Source organism: Budorcas taxicolor, chromosome 5 (assembly GCF_023091745.1).
Source record: "Budorcas taxicolor isolate Tak-1 chromosome 5, Takin1.1, whole genome shotgun sequence".
NCBI lineage: Eukaryota > Metazoa > Chordata > Mammalia > Artiodactyla > Bovidae > Budorcas > Budorcas taxicolor.
In genome coordinates, this window is record NC_068914.1 from 135,252,013 (window position 1) to 135,275,124 (window position 23,112).

Below are 23,112 nucleotides of genomic sequence, written 5' to 3' on the forward strand. Positions count from 1 at the left end.
CTAGGGGATCTTCCCAACCCAGGGACTGAACTCAGGTCTCCTGCATTGCAGGGGGATTCTTTACCATCTGAGCCACCAGGGAAGCAGAAAGGTGCTGAGGAGATGGCAAATTGTTGTTTAGTTGTTAAGTCATGTCCGGCTCTTTGTTACCCCATGCACTGTAGCCTGCCAGGTTCCTCTATCCATAGGCTTTCCCAGGCAAGAGTACTGAAGTGGGTTGCCATTTCCTCCTCTAGAGGATCTTCCTGAACCAGGGATCAAATCCATGTCTCCTGCATCGGCAGGTGGATTCTTTACCACTGAGCCACCAGGGAAGCCGTGGCAAATAGACAGGAATCTAGAATTTCAAATGCTACCCTGCCTACCTCACCAACATGTATATGCACTGTTCATTGATCTTATATGTGGAGATTTTGAATAAGATGTCATTAGCAAAGGACTATGCTGATAAATAACATTTCTATCCTTAGTTCAGTTCAGTTCAGTCACTCAGCTGTTTCTGACTCTGTGACCCCATGCACTGCAGCATGCCAGGCTTCCATATCCATCACCAGCTCCTGGAGCTTACTAAAACTCATGTCCATAGAGTCGGTGCTGCCATCCAACCATCTCATCCTCTGTTGTCCCCTTCTCCTCCTGCCTTAAATCATTCCTGGCATCAGGGTCTTTTCCAAATAGCTAGTTCTTCACATCAGGTGGCCAAAGTATTGTCATTTCAGCTTCAGCATCAGTCCTTCCAATGAATATTCAGAACTGAATTCCTTTAGGATGGACTGGTTGGATCTTCTTCCAGTCCAAGGGATTCTCAAGAGTCTTCTCAAACACCACAGTTCAAAAGCATCTATTCTTTGGTGCTCAGCTTTCTTCACAGTCCAACTCTCACATCCATACATGACCATTGGAAAAACCATAGCTTTGACTAGAAGGACCTTTGTTGGCAAAGTAATATCTCTGCTTTTTAATATGCTGCCTAGGTTTGTCATATCTTTCCTTCAAAGGAGTAAGCCTCTTTTAATTTCATGGCTGCAGTCACCATCTGCAGTGATTTTGGAGCCCCAATAATTAAAGTCTCACTATTTCCATTGTTTCCCCATCTATTTCCCATGAAGTGATGGGACCAGATGCCATGATCTTAGCTTTCTGAATGTTGAGTTTTAAGTCAATTTTTCACTTTCCTCTTTCACCTTCATCAAGAGGCTCTTTGCCATATGGATGGCTTTTTGCATTATGGCTCTTGCCATAAGGGTGGTGTCATCTGCATATCTGAGGTTATTGATATTTCTCCTGGAAATCTTGATTTCAGCTTGGGCTTCATCCAACTCAGCTTTTCTCATGATTTACTCTGAATATATGTTAAATAAGCAGGGTGACAATATATACCCTTGATGTACTCCTTTCCCTATTTGGATCCAGTCTTTGTTCCATGTCCAGTTCTAACTGTTGCTTATTGACCTGCATACAGATTTCTCAGGAGGCAGGTAAGATGGTCTGGTATTCCCATCTCTTGAATTTTCCACATTTTTTGTGATCTACACAGTCAAAGGCTTTGGCATAGTCAATAAAGCAGAAATAGATGTTTTTCTGGAACTCTCTTGCTTTTTCGATGATCCAGCAGATGTTGGCAATTTGATCTCTGGTTCCTCGGCCTTTTCTAAATCCAGCTTGAATATCTGGAAGTTCTCGGTTCACGTACTGTTGAAGCCTGGCTTGGAGAATTTTAAGCATTACTCTGCTAGTGTCTGAGATGAGTGCAATTGTGAAATTGAGAATTCTTTGGCATTGCCTTTCTTTGGTATTAGAATGAAAACTGACCTTTTCCAGTCCTGTGACCACTGCTGAGTTTTCCAAATTAACCTGCAAATTGAGTGCAGCACTTTCACAGCATCATCTTTTAGGATTTGAAATAGCTCAACTGGAATTCTATCACCTCCACTAGCTTTGTTCATAGTGATGCTTCCTAAGGCCCACTTTATAGGCATTCCAGGATGTCTGGCTCTAGGTGAGTGATCACACCATTGTGGTTATCTGGGTCATGAAGATCTTTTTCATACAGTTCTTCTGTTATTGTTGCCACCTCTTTTCAGTATCTTCTGTTTCTGTTAGGTCCATACCATTTTTGCTCCTTTTCCAGTTAGGTTCATACTGTTTCTATCTTTAAGTGTGCTTTAAATTTCAATATTATACAAATTCCTATGCCTGGAAAAACCAAATGAAAATCTCTAGCACCAGGAGAACAGATAGGCTAGTTGACCCTCTCTGGCCCCCTGTTTCCTCAGAGAATTTTTAAAAAATGGTTAGAATAAATTAATTACTCCCATTTTTAGGTATAGGATTCTATGCATCCATGGTTTGGCATTCTGGAACCAGTACTTTCAGAAGATTTGATCTTATAAAACTCTTTGAGACTCTGACTCTCATAGATCTAACAGGTTTCATGGCCAGGAAGAGAGACAAGATCCCCTCCTGTGCTGGTGAGGTTTCCACAGCTCAGAAGCAGGACATAACATCTAAGGGCAGGAAGGGAGGCGACTTGAAGTAGGAAGATGTGTGCAGAGAAGCCAATTCTCCATTCTGGTTCTTGTTCTATTCCCAGGTATCCCAGTGACCTCTAGCCAGTCCCTTAACCTTCCTTCATCATAAAGATCTTCATATATAAATAAGATATTTGAATTGAGCTCTGAGAGTCTTTCTCCTACAGGATGGAAGAATGATAAGGCATTTTTATCTACAACTTGTTTTTATTATTTGATTTTAAGGGTATATCTGAAATGACACTACGTAGTGGGGTCAGGGTTGGCTACTCAGACAACAGTCTCAGGAATAAAATTGTATTATGATTTACTTAGGATTCTTTTTAAATTCTACAAAAGAGATTCTCATTTTCCTGGATTTTAACTCATCTCAGGAACTCTGGAAATACTGATGCCTGGGCTTCTCCACAGACCAATTAAATTAGAATCTTTGGGAGCACTTGGGTTTTGGGTTTAGTTTTAAATCTCCCCAGGAGATTCTATTGTTCAATTAGGGTTGAGCATCTCTGCATTGAAGGAGTTTACTGCAATTTAGAAATGCTAAGAAAGGACCACACTATTTGTTTTGAATTTAAGTAGGGAAGGTAGCTCATAGTAATGACTGAGATAAAAAAAAAAAAAAAAAAGAAAGAAAGAAAGAAATGACTGAGGTGAGAATAACCCTGTCTTACTGCAGTGGAGGCATTGTGAATACAGATGTGGTAGAGCCCTGTCTGCAAAGGAGAGGATTATAAAACTTCTGTGGGCAACATTTTACCTTTGTTCTTGAAACATATCCTTTTAATAGGATTCAAAGTGAGTTTGTGTGCTTGAAAATGTTGAACCTTATTTTTATTGGTACACACTGTTGATACAGCCATAACCAATACATATGAGTTTAAACTTGGCTGGTTCTTCTGAAACCCACCTCTGAAACCCACAAAGAGATAGAAAGACTTTAAGTCTGCATATTTTCAGGTCGTGTGTATCTTGGAAAAATAAAGACAGAAATGCTCATTACAGCTCCATATGACTAGGTATGAGCAATTTGAACTGAAATAAATGACAAAACTGATACCAAATGTTTATGGGCATGGGTCATGCCCATAAAGGAAATAAAATTAAGTGACTTATTTGATGTGATCTTGAAATACCTGCTTTACATAAATTGGGTTAGAATCTCTGTAACTCAAAGCAATGAACACAGTGGGAGTTATTACATCTCCCCAACTGGCCACGTGATGGATTTCTGATGTCTTAAAAAGATCTAAATTTCTTTACGTTGTTTAGCCCAGGAGAGAGCAGATTTTCTGATTTTCATAAGAAATGATCTTTTGGAAACACTTTCACAAATGCTTATTGAAATCCTCTTTGAAGTAAGTTGTGTTTCTGTGATGTCTCAGCATCCACAATTTTGCCATTTACCCTTAGGAAAAGCACTTAGTATCAGTCCCAGATGGCATTCCTTAAAGATACCCATTGTCTCTAATTACTTGCATCTTAAATGTCTACCAAAGGTTAAGTGACAGATGACAAAACAACATGGAGGCAGTATTTTGCTATCACAATAAGCATGTAGAAAAAAGCCTTGAAGATTAGTTTGAAAGACAAAAAATATTCCAGACCTTTAATATATTTAACAAGTTTTTGATTACCTATTATGTACAAAATAGTGTTAGAGGTAATAAAATGGATTTTTTTTTTTTCAGTGAATAGCTACAAATGTATTCTACAACATTTTAGATCTTACTGCAGATGAAACTTTAAAGAAACTCACTCAGGAGAAAGAAAGGCACCTGTGCAGCTGCTCCCAGTGAGAAAGTAATGAAAGTTCTTAGCCCACAAATCAGATTTTTGAAATATCTGCTAACAGCAGTTGGTATTCCCGTTAGGGTTGAACTGTTTCTTACAGACTTTTGAGATCTTATTTCATTCTAAATTTCCTATAGAGATTGATTTTCTTCTAATTCAGTTTAATAAACCTGTACTGATTGCCTATTTACAAGAGGTACCATGTTAGATGACAGAAATTACCAAGAAAATACATTCCCTCTGCTCACACATGTGGAAACTAGCTATAACATGAAAACAAATAAAAGAGCAACACATATACACATACAAACATGCACACCATGTCATAATTAATCCAATAGAAATGATTTATAAAATGTATTCCAGAGGGCTTTCCTGTAACCTAGTGGTTAAGACTTGTGCTTCTACTGCAAGGGGCATGAGTTCGATCCCTAGTTGGGGAACTAAGATCCCACATGCCATAAGGTATGGCTAAAAGCAAAACAAACAAGCAAACAAAACCAAAATATGTATCACAGTTACTTTGATGATATTTTATTTATACTGACAAAAGTGGGAACTAAAACCTGATGAGGAATTTTGTTAACATTTTTATATTACCAAGTCTTTCTAAAAGAGCGGAGGCAGAAACACACTTTATAATATTAAAATAACAACACAAGTTCTAATTCTTCAAAAGTCCTTTTTTTTTTAACAGTTTGATTCTAAAGCAAGTTTTGTCAAAGGAAAATAACTAAGATGTTTTAAAATATTTTTCTTTAATAACATAGAGAATCACATTACTGACTTTCTCAAATATTCTAAGTATTAATAATTCCAAATCCTTATGGTTAAATTTACAGCTACTTTTGCAGTGGCAACCAGTCCTGACAGAACTCCTATTTGGCTTACTTTCCTGAAAAATATTGTCTTAAAGTTGACATATATTTTTTTTCTTGGCAATAAAGGGTCAGTAAGCCAATTACATTGAATAATTTTACTTCAGCCAGAATTTCAAGACTTACATTGTTGCTAAATGACAGTACTGATCTAAATCATTTTGCATTAGTAATTCCAGAGAAACTGGCTGGTCAGAGAAGGAAAAGAAATTGAGACTGGTCATGGCAATACCTTTTCATGGTAAATGATCCAGTTGACAAGCTGAGCATGAAGCTTGTTTCTAAAGCCATTTCTACATTTTGCTTTTCAGTCCTGCTTTCAACTGTTGTGATTTATATTGAGGTAGCTCAGTTTTAGAATGAAACATCTCCTTGATTTTCTCATTATGCCATATACTGGACATTATCTAGTTCCAAGGAGGTTTTATTGAGATGGAAGTTTTATTAATCACAAAAGATATACTTACTGTTTTGGAAACAGTGGAAAACAAGTCCAGGCCAATAAATCTGCATTGGTTGCATAGGTAATTCCAAACAATTTTATAGTGAGCATGGATTCTCTTGGAAGTGATTTTATTTCAAGAGGAAAATTGATCCTTAAAATAAAAAAAAAAAAAATTAGGTTGGGCTTCCCTGGTAGCTCAGATGGTTAAAAAAAATTGTCTGTAATGCAGGAGACATTTGGTTTGATTCCTGGATCGAGAATATTCTCTGGAGAAGGGAATGGCAATCCACCCAGTATTCTTGTCTAGAGAACTCCATGAACAGACCATGGGGTCACAAAGAGTCAGATACCACTAAGCAACTAACACCTTCACTTTATTGTGTGTCAAGCACCGTTAACCCTTGATCTCATCAATATTCCCAGCAACTCTAGGACACTAGGACCCAATTACTATGATGTTTTCATAAATATTTCCTTCTAATACAGTGCTGTGTGACACAAGCATTTTAACTATTTGAATTGAGGCATTCTCTCAAGTTTTAATGTTTTATCTTGTAAAGGCAGAAATATAGCAGAAGTACTAGAGTAATGAGATTGATTACTCTATGGTGATTGTTTTGATTTTGATACATAAGCTTATTTTTTGAAAATTACAAAAACTTAAGCATCAAGAAAGAATGATTAACATTGTCTTAGGGAATGGGGGGAGGACAGGAAAAAACTCATAATGGGTCTTAAGCAGTAGCTGGCTACAACAAGGTAAATAGTTGGAAAAGAATATTCCAAAAAAGAAAAAAGTACACTGACAAGGGCATATAAGCATGGAGCTGAGGAATGGTGAGTGGCGCATTGTAGCTAGAACAAGAAACATAGTCAAGTTGGTCTTAACCTGAAAGTTATGAAGGATGCAATTAGAAAGATAGGTGGTTGCCAGAATATTTAAAAACTCTGTATGCCAGGCAAAGGAATTTGCGATGTTTTTCCTAATGGCAAAAGGAAATGTTTAAATGAGAGAGCTAAAAGCATAGAGAGTTGTTTATAATTTTAAATGTGAACTATTCTGGGTGATGATGAGATTCCAGGAAATTCAGGGCTGATTGCTGAGATGTAATAGACAGTACAATTCCTGGATATGTCAAGGTGAAGAACATCAAACTCAGATAGATATGGGTACCCTGTAGATATGGGTAAAAAAAAGTGGCTAAGGATAAGCACAAGGTTGTTAAAGGAGGAAAAAATTTGAATTTGGGCATCAAATCCATTAATCTATATAAGATTGCCTACAAGGTATAAAGATACTGTAAGACTGGGATGAATACACTTGAGTGGTTGAAGAATCTAAGAAGAAAGGGGTTTTGACAGGAAGCTGAGAGATCTGAGGTTCCTAATGGTGGACAGGAAGAAGGATACCTTTCTTTCCTTTCAGGAGTCATCTTGGCTACATAGAAATGATACAACAGTCTCAAGAGAAATACAATGTTTAGGAGAGATAGATTTACGGGTGGCTAGGAAGCATGTGTGGAGAAGGAAACAGCTACCCACTCCAGTATTCCTGCCTGGAGAATCTCATGGACAGAGGAAACTGGCAGGCTACAGTCCATTGGGTCGCAAAGAGTTGGACACGACTGAACGACTTCCACTCACTCACTCAGGAAGCATGTGAGAGTTAGACTATGAAAAAGGCTGAATGCTGAAAAATGGATGCTTTCAAATCATGATGCTGGAGAAGATTCTTGAGAGTCTCTTGGACAGCAAGGAAATCAAACCAGTCAATCCTAAAGGAAATCAAGCCTGACTATTCACTGGAAGGACTGTTGTTGAAGCTGAGGCCCCAAAACTTTGATCACTTGATGTGAAGAGCTGACTCACTGGAAAAGACCCTGATTCTGGGAAAGACTGAAGGCAAAAGGGGAAGAAGGTGGCTGATGATGAGGGGGTTAGATAGCATCACTGACTCAATGGACATGAATTTGAGCAAGCTCTGGGAGCCTGGGAAATCCCATGGACAGAGGATCCTGATAGGCTACAGTCCATGGGGTTGCAAGAGCCAGACACAACTTAGTGACTAAATCACCACCAGGAGATAGTAGAGGACAGAGAAGCTTGGTATGTTGCAGTCCATGGGGTTGCAAAGAGGTGGACGCAACTTAGTGACTACACAACAACGGCAACAGGCGGCATTCAGCCTCAGGAATAAGGAACAGGTAATTCACACCGGTGACCATAACTGATTCTGAAGAAATACACATCTTTCCCCTCAACATGCTATTCTCTGAGATGGAGAGATCTAGGTCCAGGTGTAAAAAGACATCTAACAAAAGGAAAAGACAGAAGAGCTATTTTAGAGGTAGAATGGATAACTAATAATTGACCGACAGCATATTAGTAGAATAGGACAATGACAAATGGAAGATGAATTTCAGGCTCCTAGATTATGTTAGTGGATCCTTTTAACTGATAGAAAATACAGATAAGGAATTTGGGGTAGGTGACTTACATGCGGCTTATGGCTTACTGTCACTGAGTTAATAATAACTCAGAGATGTCAATATGTAAACTGGGTGTGGAGATGAGTCAAAGGATTTAATTCAAATTTGGCCCTGTGACTAAACAGATGTTCTTTGAGTGATTAATTTAACCTTTTTAAGCCTTGTCTATCTATAAAAAGGAAAAAATATTACAAAACACAATATGTGATACATGGTAGACTGTATATCAGCAGTATATTCATTATCCCATCAACAATGTAATAAATAACTTATAATAGCCATTGTAAAACAGATGAAATATAATTATAGTTAAAAGTAAGGGAAGGGACATACATATACCTATGGCTGACTCATGTTGATATATGGCAGAAACCAACAAAATATTGTAAAGCAATTATCCTACAATGAACAAATTTTTTAAGAAAGGAAGGAGAGAAAACAATGGAAAGGCTAAAGAAAATTTATTTTTCAATATTAGCAAAATTTAGACTATTGAAAATTAAATTATCACACATTTAGTTATCCAAAAGTTGTTCTTATCATTCATATTTTTTCACAGTTATAATATTCATTCAATGTAATGTGGACTATTTCTCAGCTTAAAAAGAAGCTCTGAAACTCAACATAAAATGTTGATGATTTTGTGAAATGCACAGTACTTTCTTGAATATTCTCTTTTACCTGTAATTGACTTTCTATTTAGTTTTCATAATTTTGTGTCAGGATGGAAGCTATAATTTCACTTTATTTCTCATATAATCTGGAATGTTCTTTTTCCCACTGAGTCTCTCTTCTTCATGTGTAACTTCACTTATTAGTGAGCTTTTCAAATCAAGAATGAGAAAACATTTGATAAGTTACAGTGGATAGTTACTGCCAATCTCCATTTTGTCATTTTTATTAACAAAAATAAATTCTTCTAGAGTAAGAATACATATTTTATAGTTATTTATTCATTTTCTTGAATACATATGGATTTTTAAGCCAGAATAATCTCACAGTCACTGAGAAATCCTTTTTATTAACTTCTACATGGCTATTGAAAAATCAAAGGAATGAACTTTACACAAAAAAGGAAGAAAAATACTTTGAGATAATTCAATAAGTGAAGTAAGATTGCTTCTCTATATCTACAAACTTCAAATTTTAACCATATGCTTGCCTTACTCTACTATTTAAAAATGAGTAAAAACTAATTTTTTTCTTAAACATTCTTTGCTTCCATATAAGACAGTTTTTCTAAAATCAGAATAACTTTTTGATAGAGAAATTGGGAGATTTAAAAAGTCACACTGTATAGAATTCCCCTATTAATACTGATATAAAATAATGAACCATTGTAAGGACTTTGACTTTTGTCTGAGTGAAAGAGGAAGCCATTTCAGGATTATAAAACAGCAGAGTGAGGTAGCCTGACTTACATTTTAAAAGATGTTACTTGAGCTGTTGTATGAGAAGCATTATAAAGGTGCAAGAGAAGTAGGGTGACTATTACAAGGCAGTTTTAGGAATACAGGGGAGATATGATGGTGGCCTAGACAAAGGAAAGTGACAAGAAGTAACACTCTGGAAATATTCTGAGGAGAGAGCCAGTAGGATATCCGAGACATGGGTCTGAGAGAAGGAAATTCAGGCTAAGGATCTGATCTAAACAACCAAAACTGGAAATGATCATCCAGGGTGGCCATCCATGGGTAGGACAAATTTGGAGTGTAAGATCAAGAGTTTAGTTTTAGACATGTTGAGTGAATAAGTACGAAGTTTGTGACTGATGCCTGGGTTGGTGATATAAATTTGGGAGTTGCTGGCATACAGATGGCATTTAATGCTGTGTGACTATAAGAGAAAACTAAGCCTATAAATATAGATAGAACAGAGGAAGCTTAAGGGCTAGGACTATGAGCAGTCTGGGAGAAGAAAAGGATACGGAGAAGGAATGTCCAGTGAGGGAGGCAGAAAGCTAAAAGAATGTGGGAAACAGCTCTTAATAGATTATGTAAAATGAAGACAGAGAAACAAACATCAGATTTAGCTCTGCAGGTCACTGGTGACTCTAACGATCAATTTCAGTGGAAAAGAGATGATGAAAGCCTGACTGGAGTATGTTTTAAAGCAGGGGAGAAAGCTGAAGAAAGTGAATACAGACAACTCTTTGGAAGGGTTTTGCTGCAAAGTAGAGAGAAAAATGGTATAGCTGCTGTTGAAACAATAAAGCAGAGGTTTTTTTTTTTTTTAAATTTAAGATTAAGAACTAGTTGCAGAATATAAATATTCAGCCTAGGGTTTTATATGTTGTAAGAAAGTATGAAAATCACAGTAAAAACCTCAGTTCTGCAGTCAGAGTGCATCTGAGCACTGGTTCTGTCATTCGCTGGTTGTGGGACCTGGGCCAAGTTAATATATGGCAGAAACCAACAAAATATTGTAAAGCAATTATCCTCCAATGAACAAATTTTTAAAAAAAGGAAGGACAGAAAACAAAGGAAAGGCTAAAGAAAATTTATTTTTTAATATTAGCAAAATTTAGACTATTGAAAATTAAATTATCACACGTTTAGTTATCCAAAAGTTGTTCTTATCATTCATATTTTTTCACAGTTATAATATTCATTCAATGTAATGTGGACTATTTCTCAGCTTAAAAAGAAGCTCTGAAACTCAACATAAAATGTTGATGATTTTGTGAAATGCACAGTACTTTCTTGAATATTCTCTTTTACCTGTAATTGACATTCTAATTAGTTTTCATAATTTTGTGTCAGGATGGAAGCTATAATTTCACTTTATTTCTCATATAATCTGGAATGTTCTTTTTTCCATTGAGTCTCTCTTCTTCATGTGATTTTAGAATTAGGAAATTTTTCTCTTGAATTATTTAAAAGATGGCACATATATGTCAGTTGAAAACAACCATGGATAAGCTTTAATTAAGTCAGAAGAAAAGTGAAAAGTCAAGTGAAAGTTGCTCAGTCGTGTCCAACACTTTGTGACCCCGTGGACTATACAGTCCATGGAATTCTCCATGCCAGAAAACTGGAGTGGGTAGCTGTTTCCTTCTGCATGGGATCTTTCTGACCCAGGAACCGAAACAGGGTATCCTAATTCTAGTAACTGAGCTGGTTAATATATTTTTGGGGAGTCACTTATTACATAAAATTCATTCACTTGCCAAGCCACATTTACTGGACTTTTACTGTGTCTGGTGCTGCTTTAGCTGTTAGGGATAAAATCTGAAAATTAAATAAATAAATAAATAGATAAAGATCTTGGTAGGAGTTGATTATGCCAAATTAGATGACATTTTACGCAATGCATAGATAGTTACTGTACAAAAACTTGATTGCTTAAATAAATTTGCAATTGGCTTTTGGGAGAAAATGGAGATTACATATATCATTAGATGACATCTTTCTTCTTTGTTATAACTGAAATCTATCTCCCTCCAATACCAATAGAGGATATTTCTTTTATCCACAGTCTACAAATGATTAATAATTCTCCTTTTCCCAATTTCCCTCTTTGAGCAGCTCAACAATATAGATTGGATATTTATCTAGATTTTTAAAGGCACCTTTAATCTGTTGAATTGAAGTCAGTTACCTAGTATGCTTAGCATATTTACCACATCTCTGAATCAAATCAACCAGCTACATTAAAAAAAAATTATATCTTTCACTTAGAAGCAGCAGGGAGAGGGGAAGTGGAAGGAGCCCTGGTCTTTATTAGACAAATAATTCTTTCAAAATAAAGATTAAACTTACGTTTCATTCCAGTTGACCAAGGAAAAGAACAACTTTTTGACAGGAATATTTCTGCAGTTTCTCACTTGGCACAGCTTCTTTCCAGCATATGTAAGCCAACAGGAGAAAGAAAATGCTTTATAGCTAAAAAGAAACAATATTGATTCAATAAGTTGAACACTGTGAAGGAAGCAGTTTTCTAAGTGGGTCAGTTATTTTATAGTTAAAAGTCAAATGATAAAGTGATGTTTGTTTGTACAGAGTGTACTTTAAAAATTACTAAGAATTTATGTTTGGTGGCTTCAGCAAAATTGCAGAATAATGGGAAGTCCTAGACCCTCTTTCCCCTGCTGGAGACACCAGTTCAACAATACATGGATCAGTTTCCTTTGCAAGAAATCCAGAAACAAGTTAAAAGGCTCTTGCACCCAAGCACAAAACCAGTCACAATGAAATCAGTAGGAAAATTCATGGCACTCATTTTGCAGAGCCCTTTCTCCCAGCAGAGTGTCATGTGACCAGGAGAGAATTCCTAACTCCCATCTTTTCCCTGGGGTGGGAAATAGAAGACTGGAACATATGTCTGACATTCAGACTTTTTAGGGGTTTATCCAAGGGACTGGTTTCTCTCCTGCCTGAATCTGAGTGCTGAACAGAAAACAAAGGCAGCTAGTGGTCTAAACTAGCACAAACTAACTCACCACTTCCCCGAGCTCAGTGCAAAATGAATAGGAGAAACCCCCCAACTCCCAGCTTCTCCCTTGGGAAAGATCTGGATTGTGATTCCAATAGGATATGATATCCCAGGGGCCATGGGATTTAGGAGAACAAAAAAGAGCTGGGAGGCTTGCTGCTGCTCCAGAGGATTTGTGGGACTGTAGGCAGAGGCTGATGCAATCTGATGATCTCTGAATTGGCAGGAAGAGAGGGGGAGCAGGGAGAGTGCAGTGTGCATCCAACAGTTTGGCTTTCTTTGGAAGCTGTGTGAGGGTCTGGTTTATGTCTCATCACCAGAGCATCTATGGGACCAGGCATACTCTGAATGCTGGCACCCAACTGAGAACAAAAAAGAGCTGGGCAGCTTAAGGAGAACCAGCAGGAAGGACCACAGGCTGACACTGGATGAAACAAGAAATTCAAGTTCTTGACCAAAGAAGTAAAACCTTTCTAAGTGTGAATTGACACACACAAATCCAGGGAGGATGCACCTACAAGAAAGGTTTGAAAATCACCAAATCTCTAGCTGATTGGTAACATTTGGTCAACCACAAATTGGCATTTGCCATGGATGCTTGCCATCTACCTCTGCAAGGATTAAATCACATGCTACTGCAATTGCTGACCTCCAACACCCCCTGAAGGAGTTCAGGGTAGACAGCAGAAATGAGGCACTCTGTGTTTCTGGAAACTGGCAAGGACAGGTCTTATTGATAGTAAGATATTTTCAGAAACTGAGTTTATGAGCCTCATGCTTGATTTTCCTCATATCTCAAAAAACACTAAAATCCTTCATATCTTGAAAAGCACTAAAATGATCATTTATCATGACTAGCAGAAGCTTCACAAAACCAACAGAAGCTTTCTACAAAAAATATGTGCTTGATTGCATGTACTCCCCCTTCACCAAAGTCACATATATGCTGTCCGTTCCCCCTGCCTCTTTGGAGCTGTTTTTCAGAGATATCTGAGGTGCTCTCTTGCAGACTAGAGTCCTCATATTGCGCCAAATAAAACTTGAACTCACAACTCTCACGTTATGCATCTTTTTTTAAAGCAATAATTCTTTCCTTGTATGAAACCAGTCCATAAGGACTGGGAGAGGTAGCTGTTTTTTTTTTTTTTTAAATGCTCAAATCTCAATACAAAGTAAAACAAAGTATACAATGAAAGAGGAAAACATGGGCCCAATCAAAGGAACAAGATAAATCTCCAGAAGTGAACTGAAAGTTGCTCAGTCGTGTCCAACTCTTTGTGACCCCATGGACTTTATTGTCCATGTATAGTTCATGGGATTTTCCAGGCCAAAATACTGGAGTGGGTAGTCTTTCCCTTCTCCAGGGGATCTTCCCAACCCAGGGATCGAACCCAGGTTTCCTGCATTGCAGGCAGATTCTTTACCAACTGAGCCACAAGGGAAGCCCTGAGAGTCAAAATGCATTTCTAAATCATTTCTGAGAATGAAAGGATGAAAAATGAGGTTAGGCTAGATAAACTTACTATCTGCAAAGTCAATAATTTTGTATGAATCTAACTGACATTACAAAGATCCTCCAGTCGTTTCTCTACCAGGTCTCTCAGTGAAAGAACAAAATTAGAAATCAAAGAGAAAGTGCAAACAACGCTCAAGTGTTGTTCACTGGAAAGCCAAGTTTATTTAAGGATATCAACATAAAATGGTACCAGGGCTAGAAAGCAAAGACCTTTCTAACGGATGAATTAAAGCAACAAGTGCAGACACAGAACTAACACTCTTTTATTTCCCTCAGAAAAGGGTAAGTTCTTACATCACCATATTGACCAACTTCATGAAATGTTATGAATACATCAAAATTGTGGAGAGTTGGTTTATGCTAAAAGAAAACTCTCCAGAAAACAATCTTAAAGAAATGGAAGCATATGAATTACCCAATGAAGAATAAAATATATACATATATATACACACACATGCTCAATAAGCTCAGAAAAATAATGCATAAACAAAATAAGAATATTAAAAAAAAGAAAAATATTAAGAAGAAATTTTGGAGCTGAAGAATACAACAACTGAGTTGAAAAAAATCAATAGGTGGATTCAAGAACATACTGGATCAGGCAGAAGAAAAAATCAGTAAGCTCAAACATAGGTATTTGAAATTATTCAGAGAAACAAGAAAAATGAAGAGTGGAGAAAGTCTAAGGGACTTACGGGACACAATCAATAAGACAAACAAACACATTATTTGAGTCCCAGAAGATGACTGAGAGAAAAAGGCAGAAAGCTGATCTGAAGAAATAATGGCTGAAAACTTATTAATTGTGGGAAAGGAAATGGACATCCAATTTCAAGAAGCCTAATGGTCTAAACTAGGATGAGCCAAAGGAAGACCATACTAAAACACATTAAAATTAAACTATTGGAAGTCAAACACAAAGAGAGAACTTTGAAAGCAGCAAGAGAAAAGTGATCTGCCGCATAAAAGGGATCTCATCAGTTTTTCAGCAGATTTCTCCACAGAAACCTTGAAGGCCAGAGGGAGTGAGATGATATATTTAAAGTTCTGAAAGAAAAAAAAAAAATTGTATCTGGCAAAGCTGTCCTTCAAAAATGAAGGCGAAATAAATACTTCCTCAGGTAAAAAGCTGAGGGAGTTCATCAGCACTAGACCTCACTCAACATGAAATGCTAAAGGGAATCCTTCAAGTGGAAATGAAAGGATGCTAGATAGCAACAGCAGAGCATAAAAGTATGAAAGCTTGCTGGTAAAGGGAAGCATATAGAGAAAAACAGAATACTGAAAGACTGTAATGGTGATACATGAATAACTTTTAACTCTGCTATAGCGTTTAAAAGGACAAAGTATAGAAAACTTTAATGATAACAATACATAAAATTTAAGAAGGTGCAATTTGTGGTCTTAGTAACACAAAGTATGATGAGGGAAGAAGAGTAGAGAATTTGTATATGACTAAAGAATGCTCAAACTACCGCACAGTTGCACTCATCTCACATGCTAGTAAAGTAATGCTCAAAATTCTGCAAGCCAGGCTTCAGCAATATGTGAACTGTGAACTTCCTGATGTTCAAGCTGGTTTTAGAAAAGGCAGAGGAACCAGAGATCAAATTGCCAACATCTGCTGGATCATGGAAAAAGCAAGAGAGTTCCAGAAAAACATCTACTTCTGCTTTATTGACGATGCCAAAGCCTTTGACTGTGTGGATCACAATCAACTGTGGAAAATTCTTCAAGAGATGGGAATACCAGACCACCTGACCTGCCTCTTGAGAAATCTGTATGCAGGTCAGGAAGCAACAGTTAGAACTGGACATGGAACAACAGACTGGTTCCAAATAGGGAAAGGAGTTTGTCAAGGCTGTATATTGTCACCCTGCTTATTTAACTTATATTTAGAGTACATCATGAGAAATGCTGGGCTGGATGAAGCGCAAGCTGGAATCAAGATTGCTAGGAAAAAATCAATAACCTCAGATATGCAGATGACACCACCCTTATGGCAGAAAGTGAAGAAGAACTAAAAAGCCTCTTGATGAAAGTGAAAGAGGAGAGTGAAAAGGCTGGTTTAAAGCTCAACATTCAGAAAACGAAGATCATGGCATCTGGTCCTATCACTTCATGGGAAATAGATGGGGAAACAATGGAAACAGTGTCAGACTTTTTATTTATTTATTTAGTTATTTATTTGAGCTCCAAAATCACTGCAGATGGTGACTGCAGCCATGAAATGAAAAGACACTTACTCCTTGGAATTAAAGTTATGACCAACCTAGATAGCATATTCAAAAGCAGAGATATTACTTTGCCAACTAAGGTCCGTCTAGTCAAGGCTATGTTTTTTTCTGTGGTCATGTATGGATGTGAGAGTTGGACTGTGAAGAAGGCTGAGTGCCGAAGAATTGATGCTTTTGAACTGTGGTGCTGGAGAAGACTCTTGAGAGTCCCCTTGGACTGCAGGGAGATCCAACCAATGCATTCTGAAGGAGATCAGCCCTGGGATTTCTTTGGAAGGACTGATGCTAAAGCTGAAACTCCAGTACTTTGGCCACCTCATGCAAAAAGTTGACTCTTTAGAAAAGACTCTGATGCTGGGAGGGTTTGGGGGCAGGAGGAGAATGGGGACAACAGAGGATGAGATGGCTGGATGGCATCACGGACTCGATGGGTGTGAGTCTGAGTGAACTCCGGGAGTTGGTGATGGACCGGGAGGCCTGGCATGCTGAGATTCATGGGGTCACAGAGTCGGACACGACTGAGCGACTGAACTGAACTGAAAGTGAAGTATTGAAAAGCAGAGACATTACTTTGCCAACAAAGGTTTGTCTAGTCAAGGCTATGGTTTTTCCAGTGGTCATGTATGGATGCGAGAGTTGGACTGTGAAGAAAGCTGAGTGCCGAAGAATTGATGCTTTTGAACTGTGGTGCTGGAGAAAACCCTTGAGAGTCCGTTGGACTGCAAGGAGATGCAACCAGTCCATCCTAGAGGAGATTAGTCCTGCGTGTTCATTGGAAGGACTGATGTTGAACCGTAACTCCTATACTCTGGCCACCTGATGCGAAGAACTGACTCATTTGAATAGGCCCTGATGCTGGGAAAGATTGAGGGCAGGAGGAGAAGGGGACGACAGAGGATGAGATGGCTGGATGGCATCACCGACTTGACGGACATGAGTTTGAGTGAACTCCGGGAGTTGGTGATGGACAGGGAGGCCTGGCGTGCTGTGATTCATGGGATCGCAAAAAGTCAGACATGACTGAGCGAATGAACTGAACTGAAAGTGAAGTTGTAACAAAATTTTAAAAAGTGAAGTTATTAAACAATGTTTTAAATATATGTATTATGTAAGGCCCATTGTCACCACAAAGAAAGCAACCACAATACAGATGATACACAAAAGAAATTAAGAAAGGAATTGAAGTGTATCATTATAAAAATTCATCAGGACACTAAGGAAAGTGGCAAAACAGGAAAAGAGGGACAAAAATGGTACAAAACAGATAACAATGCAAAAAAATGGCAAAAGTAAGTCCTTCTCTATCATTAATTATATTAGATATAAATTAAATTCTACAATGAGAAGAAACAGCATAATTGAATGGATTAGTAAAAAAGATCCAACCATATGCTGTCTAGATTTAAGGACACACCTGAAAGTGAAAGGACAGAAAAAGATATTCCATATATGATAATCAAAAGAGCCGGAGTGGCCATACTTATGCAAGACAAAATAGACTTTAAGTTAAAGCTGTCACAACAGACAAAAACATTATATAATGTTAAAGAGGTCAATTTACTAACAGGATACAATAGCTGTAAATATACATGCACCCCAAATTGAAGCAAATATCTTAAGCAAACACTGAAGGGATGAAAAGGAGAATTAGAAAATAACACAATAATAACAGAAGATCTCAATACTGGTTACAATTAATAGAACAATCAGAAAGAAGCTCAATAAGGAAACAGAGGGTTTTAATAACCCTATAGTCCAAATGAACCTAGTAGACATAGAACATTCCACCTAACCTCAGGGCAATATACATTCTTCTCAAGCTTGGATCTTTCTCTAGCACAGATCACAAAATTGGTCATGGAACAAGTCTTAACAAATTTTAAAAAATTGAAATCATACCAAGTATATTTTTGACCACAATGGAATACAAGTAGAGATCAGTGGCAGGAAAAAAAAAAAAAAAAACACCTGGAAAAATTCTCAAATTAATGTTAATTAACACTTCTTAGTCTCTGTTTCTTTTTTTATTCTACTGAAATATAGTTATTGTACAATATTACATTGGGCTTCCCTAGTAGCTCAGTCAGTAAAGAATTTGCCTGCAGTGCAAGAGACCCGAGTTCAATCCCTGGGTTGGGAAGATCCCGTGGAGAAGGAAATGGCAACACACTCCAGTATCCTTGCCTGGAAAATCTCATGGACAGAGGAACCTGGTGGATTGCAGTCCATGGGGTGGCAAAGAGTCGGGCACGACTGAGCGACTAACACACAATATTACATTAGTTCCAGGTGTACAATATAATGACCTGATGTTTGCATACATTGATGACAATGATAAGTTAAGTAACCATCTGTCCTCATACAAAGGTATTACAATATCATTGATCCATGTTTCTTATGCTGTATATTATTAATATATCCATGTGACTTATTAGTTATATAACTGGAGATTTATGCCACTTAATCCTCCTCACCTATTTCACCCCCAACCCACCCCTTTCCTTCTGGCAACCACTTGTTGTTCTCTGAGAGTCTGTTTTCATTTTGTTTGTTTTTCAGATTCTACATAAGTGAGATCATGCAGTAGAAATGAGTACTTTTGAACAACCAATGTGTCAAACAGAAATCAAAAGGGAAATTAGAAAATACCGTAAAATGTGAAAACACACACCATAACAAAACTTATGAGATATAGCAAAATCAGTTCTGAAAAAGAAGTTTAAAGCAATAAATGCTTACATTAAAAGAAGGAAGATCAAATAAAAACTACAATAAGGTACCACCTCACATTGGTCAGAACGGCCGTTATCAGACAGTCTACAAACATTAAGTGCTGGAGAAGGTGTAGAGGAAAGGGAACTCTCCTACACTGTTGGTGAGAACGTAAACTGGTATTGCCACTATGGAGAACAGTATGTAGATTCCCTAAAAAGCTAAATAAAGAGCTACCATATGATCCAGCAATCCCATTCCTGGCCATATATCTGGAGAAAACCATGTACCCCAGTGTTTACTGCAACAATATTTACAGTAGCCAGGACATGGAAGCAACCTAAATGTCCATCAGTGGAGGAATGGATAAAGATGGGATACACATATACAATGGAATGATACTCAGTCATAAAAAGAATAAAGTAATGCCATTTGCAGCAACATGATTGAACTTAGAAATTTTCATACTAAATTAGAGAAAGACAAAAATTGTGTGATACCACTTATAAGTGGAATCTAAAAAAAAAAAATGTATAAATGATCTTATTTGGGCTTTCCAAGTGGCACTAGTGGTAAAGAACTCACCTGCCTATTCAGGAGACGTTAAGAGATATGGGTTCCATCCCTGGATTGGGAAGATCCCCTGGAGAAGGGCAAGGCAACCCACTCCAGTATTCTTGCTTGGAAAATCCCATGGACAGAGAAGCCTGGTAGGCTACAGCCCAAAGGGTTGCAAAGAGTTAGACACAACTGAAGCGACTTAACACACACACATGACTTTATTTACAAAATAGAAATAGAGTCACAGATGCAGAAAACAAACTTATGGTTACCAGCCAGGAAAGTGGGGGAGGGGAGGTATAAATTGGGAGATTGGGATTGATATATACACACTACTATACATTTATAAAGTAGATAACTAATAAGGACCTACTGTATAGCACAGGGAAGTCTTTTCAATACTCTGTAATGACCCACATGGGAAAAGAATCTATAAGAGTGGATACATGTATATGTATAACTGATTCACTTTACAGCAGAAACTAACAAAACATAGTAAATCAACTATGCTGCAATAAAAATTTTAAAAACAGATTTAAAAAATTAAAAATGAAAGAAGTTCACAAATAAACAATATGAATTTATACTCAAGGAACCAGAAAACAAAAAACAAATTAAGATAAAAATTAAAAGAAGAAAGAAAATAATAAAGATCAGGAGCAAAATAAGTAAAACAAAATAGAGAAACAGTAGAAAAATAAACAAGACTAAATTTCCCACATACATAAACAGAAGCTCTGTGTATATAGCTTTCTCAGTATTTATCTGGCTACATAGTTTTTCCAGGTGAATTAGAATCAATAAAGGTATACTAAAGGTTTAAAAATTATGAAAACATTTGAGTAGCAGTTTGTAACATTATACATCCTCCTCCTAAAACACTTCATAAAATTAAGAAAGAGAAAGTGTAAAAGAATCCTCCCATGGATTTTAAAGAACGTTTATGTGAGATACATAGATGATCATTTTTCTTTTTTACATACAAAGGTAAAATTTTCATTATAATTGACTCATAAATTCTGCACAGTTTCCATTTGTAAAAATACAGACCAAGATAAAAGTATTTCTCTTTTTACTAAAACTGTTTCTTTTAGCCTTTCTTTGAGATGCTAAGTGCAATGGGTACAATAAATCCATTAGAAAATTACTATTCTCTTATCATCTTTAATTTGATTTAATCAGTATTCTCTTACAGATTTAATCCATAAGGAATTTAAAATAATTATTATAATATTACTCTAATTATGTTATTCAAGAAAATAGTACATAGCAGAATTAACCTCAAACCTGGCAATGTTCCATGCATAATTGTGGTTAATTTCTATTGTAACTCAAGTAACTCTTGGCTAATTTTCACTTTATCAAGGTACTAATCTCACAAAATATTTACCATTCACAACTTGATAGGGATCAAAGTGATTTCTTTCTATTCTTAAATACTCTCCATCTCCTTGTATGTGTGTATGCATTCTCACCCTGTGTTAATTGGCATCAGTCATTTAAACTCAAACTTAAAAAATGAAAAATTTAGGGCAATCGCTATGTGAAGATGGGCACTTTCTGTTTCTGTTATGATATATTGATAACATGCAGTTATTTTAAATAGGAGAATGGGAGAAGACTTGAGGGAAAAGGAATGTGCACTCGACTGGAAATAAAAGTGTAAATGATTTAAAAAACTTGGATACATCCATGCTGATTAAATTTCAAGATGAAACATTTGCTTCTGCAAATAAGAACAAGGCAAATTATACGCAATTAGAAGTGACACAAAACTAATTAACCCTTTTGTGGAAAAGGCATCACTACTCACCTGTGCACCCAGGTTTCTGGAATATTGTGAGCTGCATACACTGTGAAGCTAAGGTGGGAATGGAGCCCAAGATTTACACAGGAGACACTATACAGAGGTGCATGTAGAGGCTGGAAATCTGCACAGAAGCTGCTGCAATGGATATCAATTAGCTGACAGATGGATGTGGATAGTTCAGTTGTCACTTTCTCTATCAAACCTGGGGGGAGCGCGGGGAGAGGGATAGAAACCAGGTCATTTGTGAAGGGTCATATTTATCACAAACCATTCTTTACAGCTTTGAAAATTTTTATAACAAAATTTAAAGAAAACTGAATTAAAATGACCCTCTACCAACTGAAGCCAATTAGCCATCTGTGCCTCTGTATGCAGCCTGGGGTAGCTGCTATAGTGTAATTAATCAGCTTTCATTTCTTCAATTGCATAAATTTGGGAAGTGCAGCCTTTAATCACAAATCATAATTCTGGGTTATCAATTTGGCATTCTGATCAACTATAATTCACAAAATTTTTGGTCTAGATTATTATTGTTTAGAATTAATGTTCAGACAGGGACATGTTTTCTGTGTGGTTTATATCTACTTTAAACAAACTCCATCTGAGGAATTAATTATAATAAGTTTGATTATGCTATGTTTGCCATTAACTGAACACTAATCATACACATTATGCTGCCATAAAAAGAGTGCTAGTACATGGCTGGGATCCGAGGTAAGTTTAGAATAAAAGATTTATGACATTTACTATATTTCTTCAAAATCAAAGCGTTACTCGAGTTTTACCATTAGTTATTTATAGGGAGTCTATTGATTATCAAAAAAGTGACTTGTCATGAAGGAAGAAAAAATTAAGAAAAAAATGAATAAAAATGACTAACTACAGGTTTCAATAGTTTTGGGATGTCTGCAAGATGCCATGCCAATTTAGTTTAGAGCACATGAAAAGCGCTCCCTGATCATTAAATTTAAGGTAAATTTTTCTGAGAATGGTTTTCTCCCTCTTGTTAAACTCTCTGTTGGACGAATTCCAACCTGAGGGGGAGAAGCAGAAGAGGCTGATGAAATGGACTGGGCAGAACTGGTGGCCTTTGATACGAATCTGGTGCCATTAGGATGGAGAAACCTGAGGATGATGAATGTCATCTCCGGGTAGGATTCGCTGTCAGACCCTTAAAAGGGTAGGTGAATAACACCCACTGCTGACATTTTGTATGCAGTAGTCAATGCATCGAAAATCATAAGATGCTCATGACTTGCAATTATTTTTAATATTCAACTATGCTGTTTCAGAAGTTAGGTGAATAACCTCATGTAAAAAATTGTATTTTAAAAATTATTTCTTTTTTCCCTAGAAGAAGAAACTCTTCAATGGACAATACTTAACTGACAAAGAGTCTTAAGAGATGAAGGTATAATACGAAGTGTTATCAATGGAGCCCTCCTACTCTTCTGGGTTACTCATGCCTGACTTTGCTGACAAGTCTTGAAGGTCGAGGGTCGCAAGGCTCCTGTGGTTGTGATCAAGACCACTCGGTACTTCAGGCCTTGTTCAGTCCCCCCAAAAGGCCTCCTTAAATCCCACAGGAGGGTCTTGGTAGATGAGAGTGAGGCAGAAAACCCTGCGTTCCTATATCCATCCTGGGCCAGAAATATGTACAGAAATGCCGTATTTCAGATATTTCTCCTTTTCGGCCGCCTTGTTCTGG

The 23,112-nt window shown here is 37.1% G+C and overlaps 1 protein-coding gene across 1 annotated transcript in view; it reads right to left on the minus strand.

Moving 5' to 3' along the window:
- The window catches only part of PIK3C2G (phosphatidylinositol-4-phosphate 3-kinase catalytic subunit type 2 gamma), a 444,386-nt gene that overhangs the window by 332,495 nt on the left and 88,779 nt on the right, over window positions 1-23,112 (minus strand). The window contains exons 10-12 of the mRNA XM_052640675.1: window positions 21,408-21,606; window positions 11,896-12,018; window positions 5,668-5,796 (exon numbers count right to left, since the gene is read on the minus strand). Of these exons, the coding sequence (XP_052496635.1) occupies window positions 5,668-5,796; window positions 11,896-12,018; window positions 21,408-21,606 (451 nt within the window). The remainder of the gene's footprint in view (window positions 1-5,667; window positions 5,797-11,895; window positions 12,019-21,407; window positions 21,607-23,112) is intronic.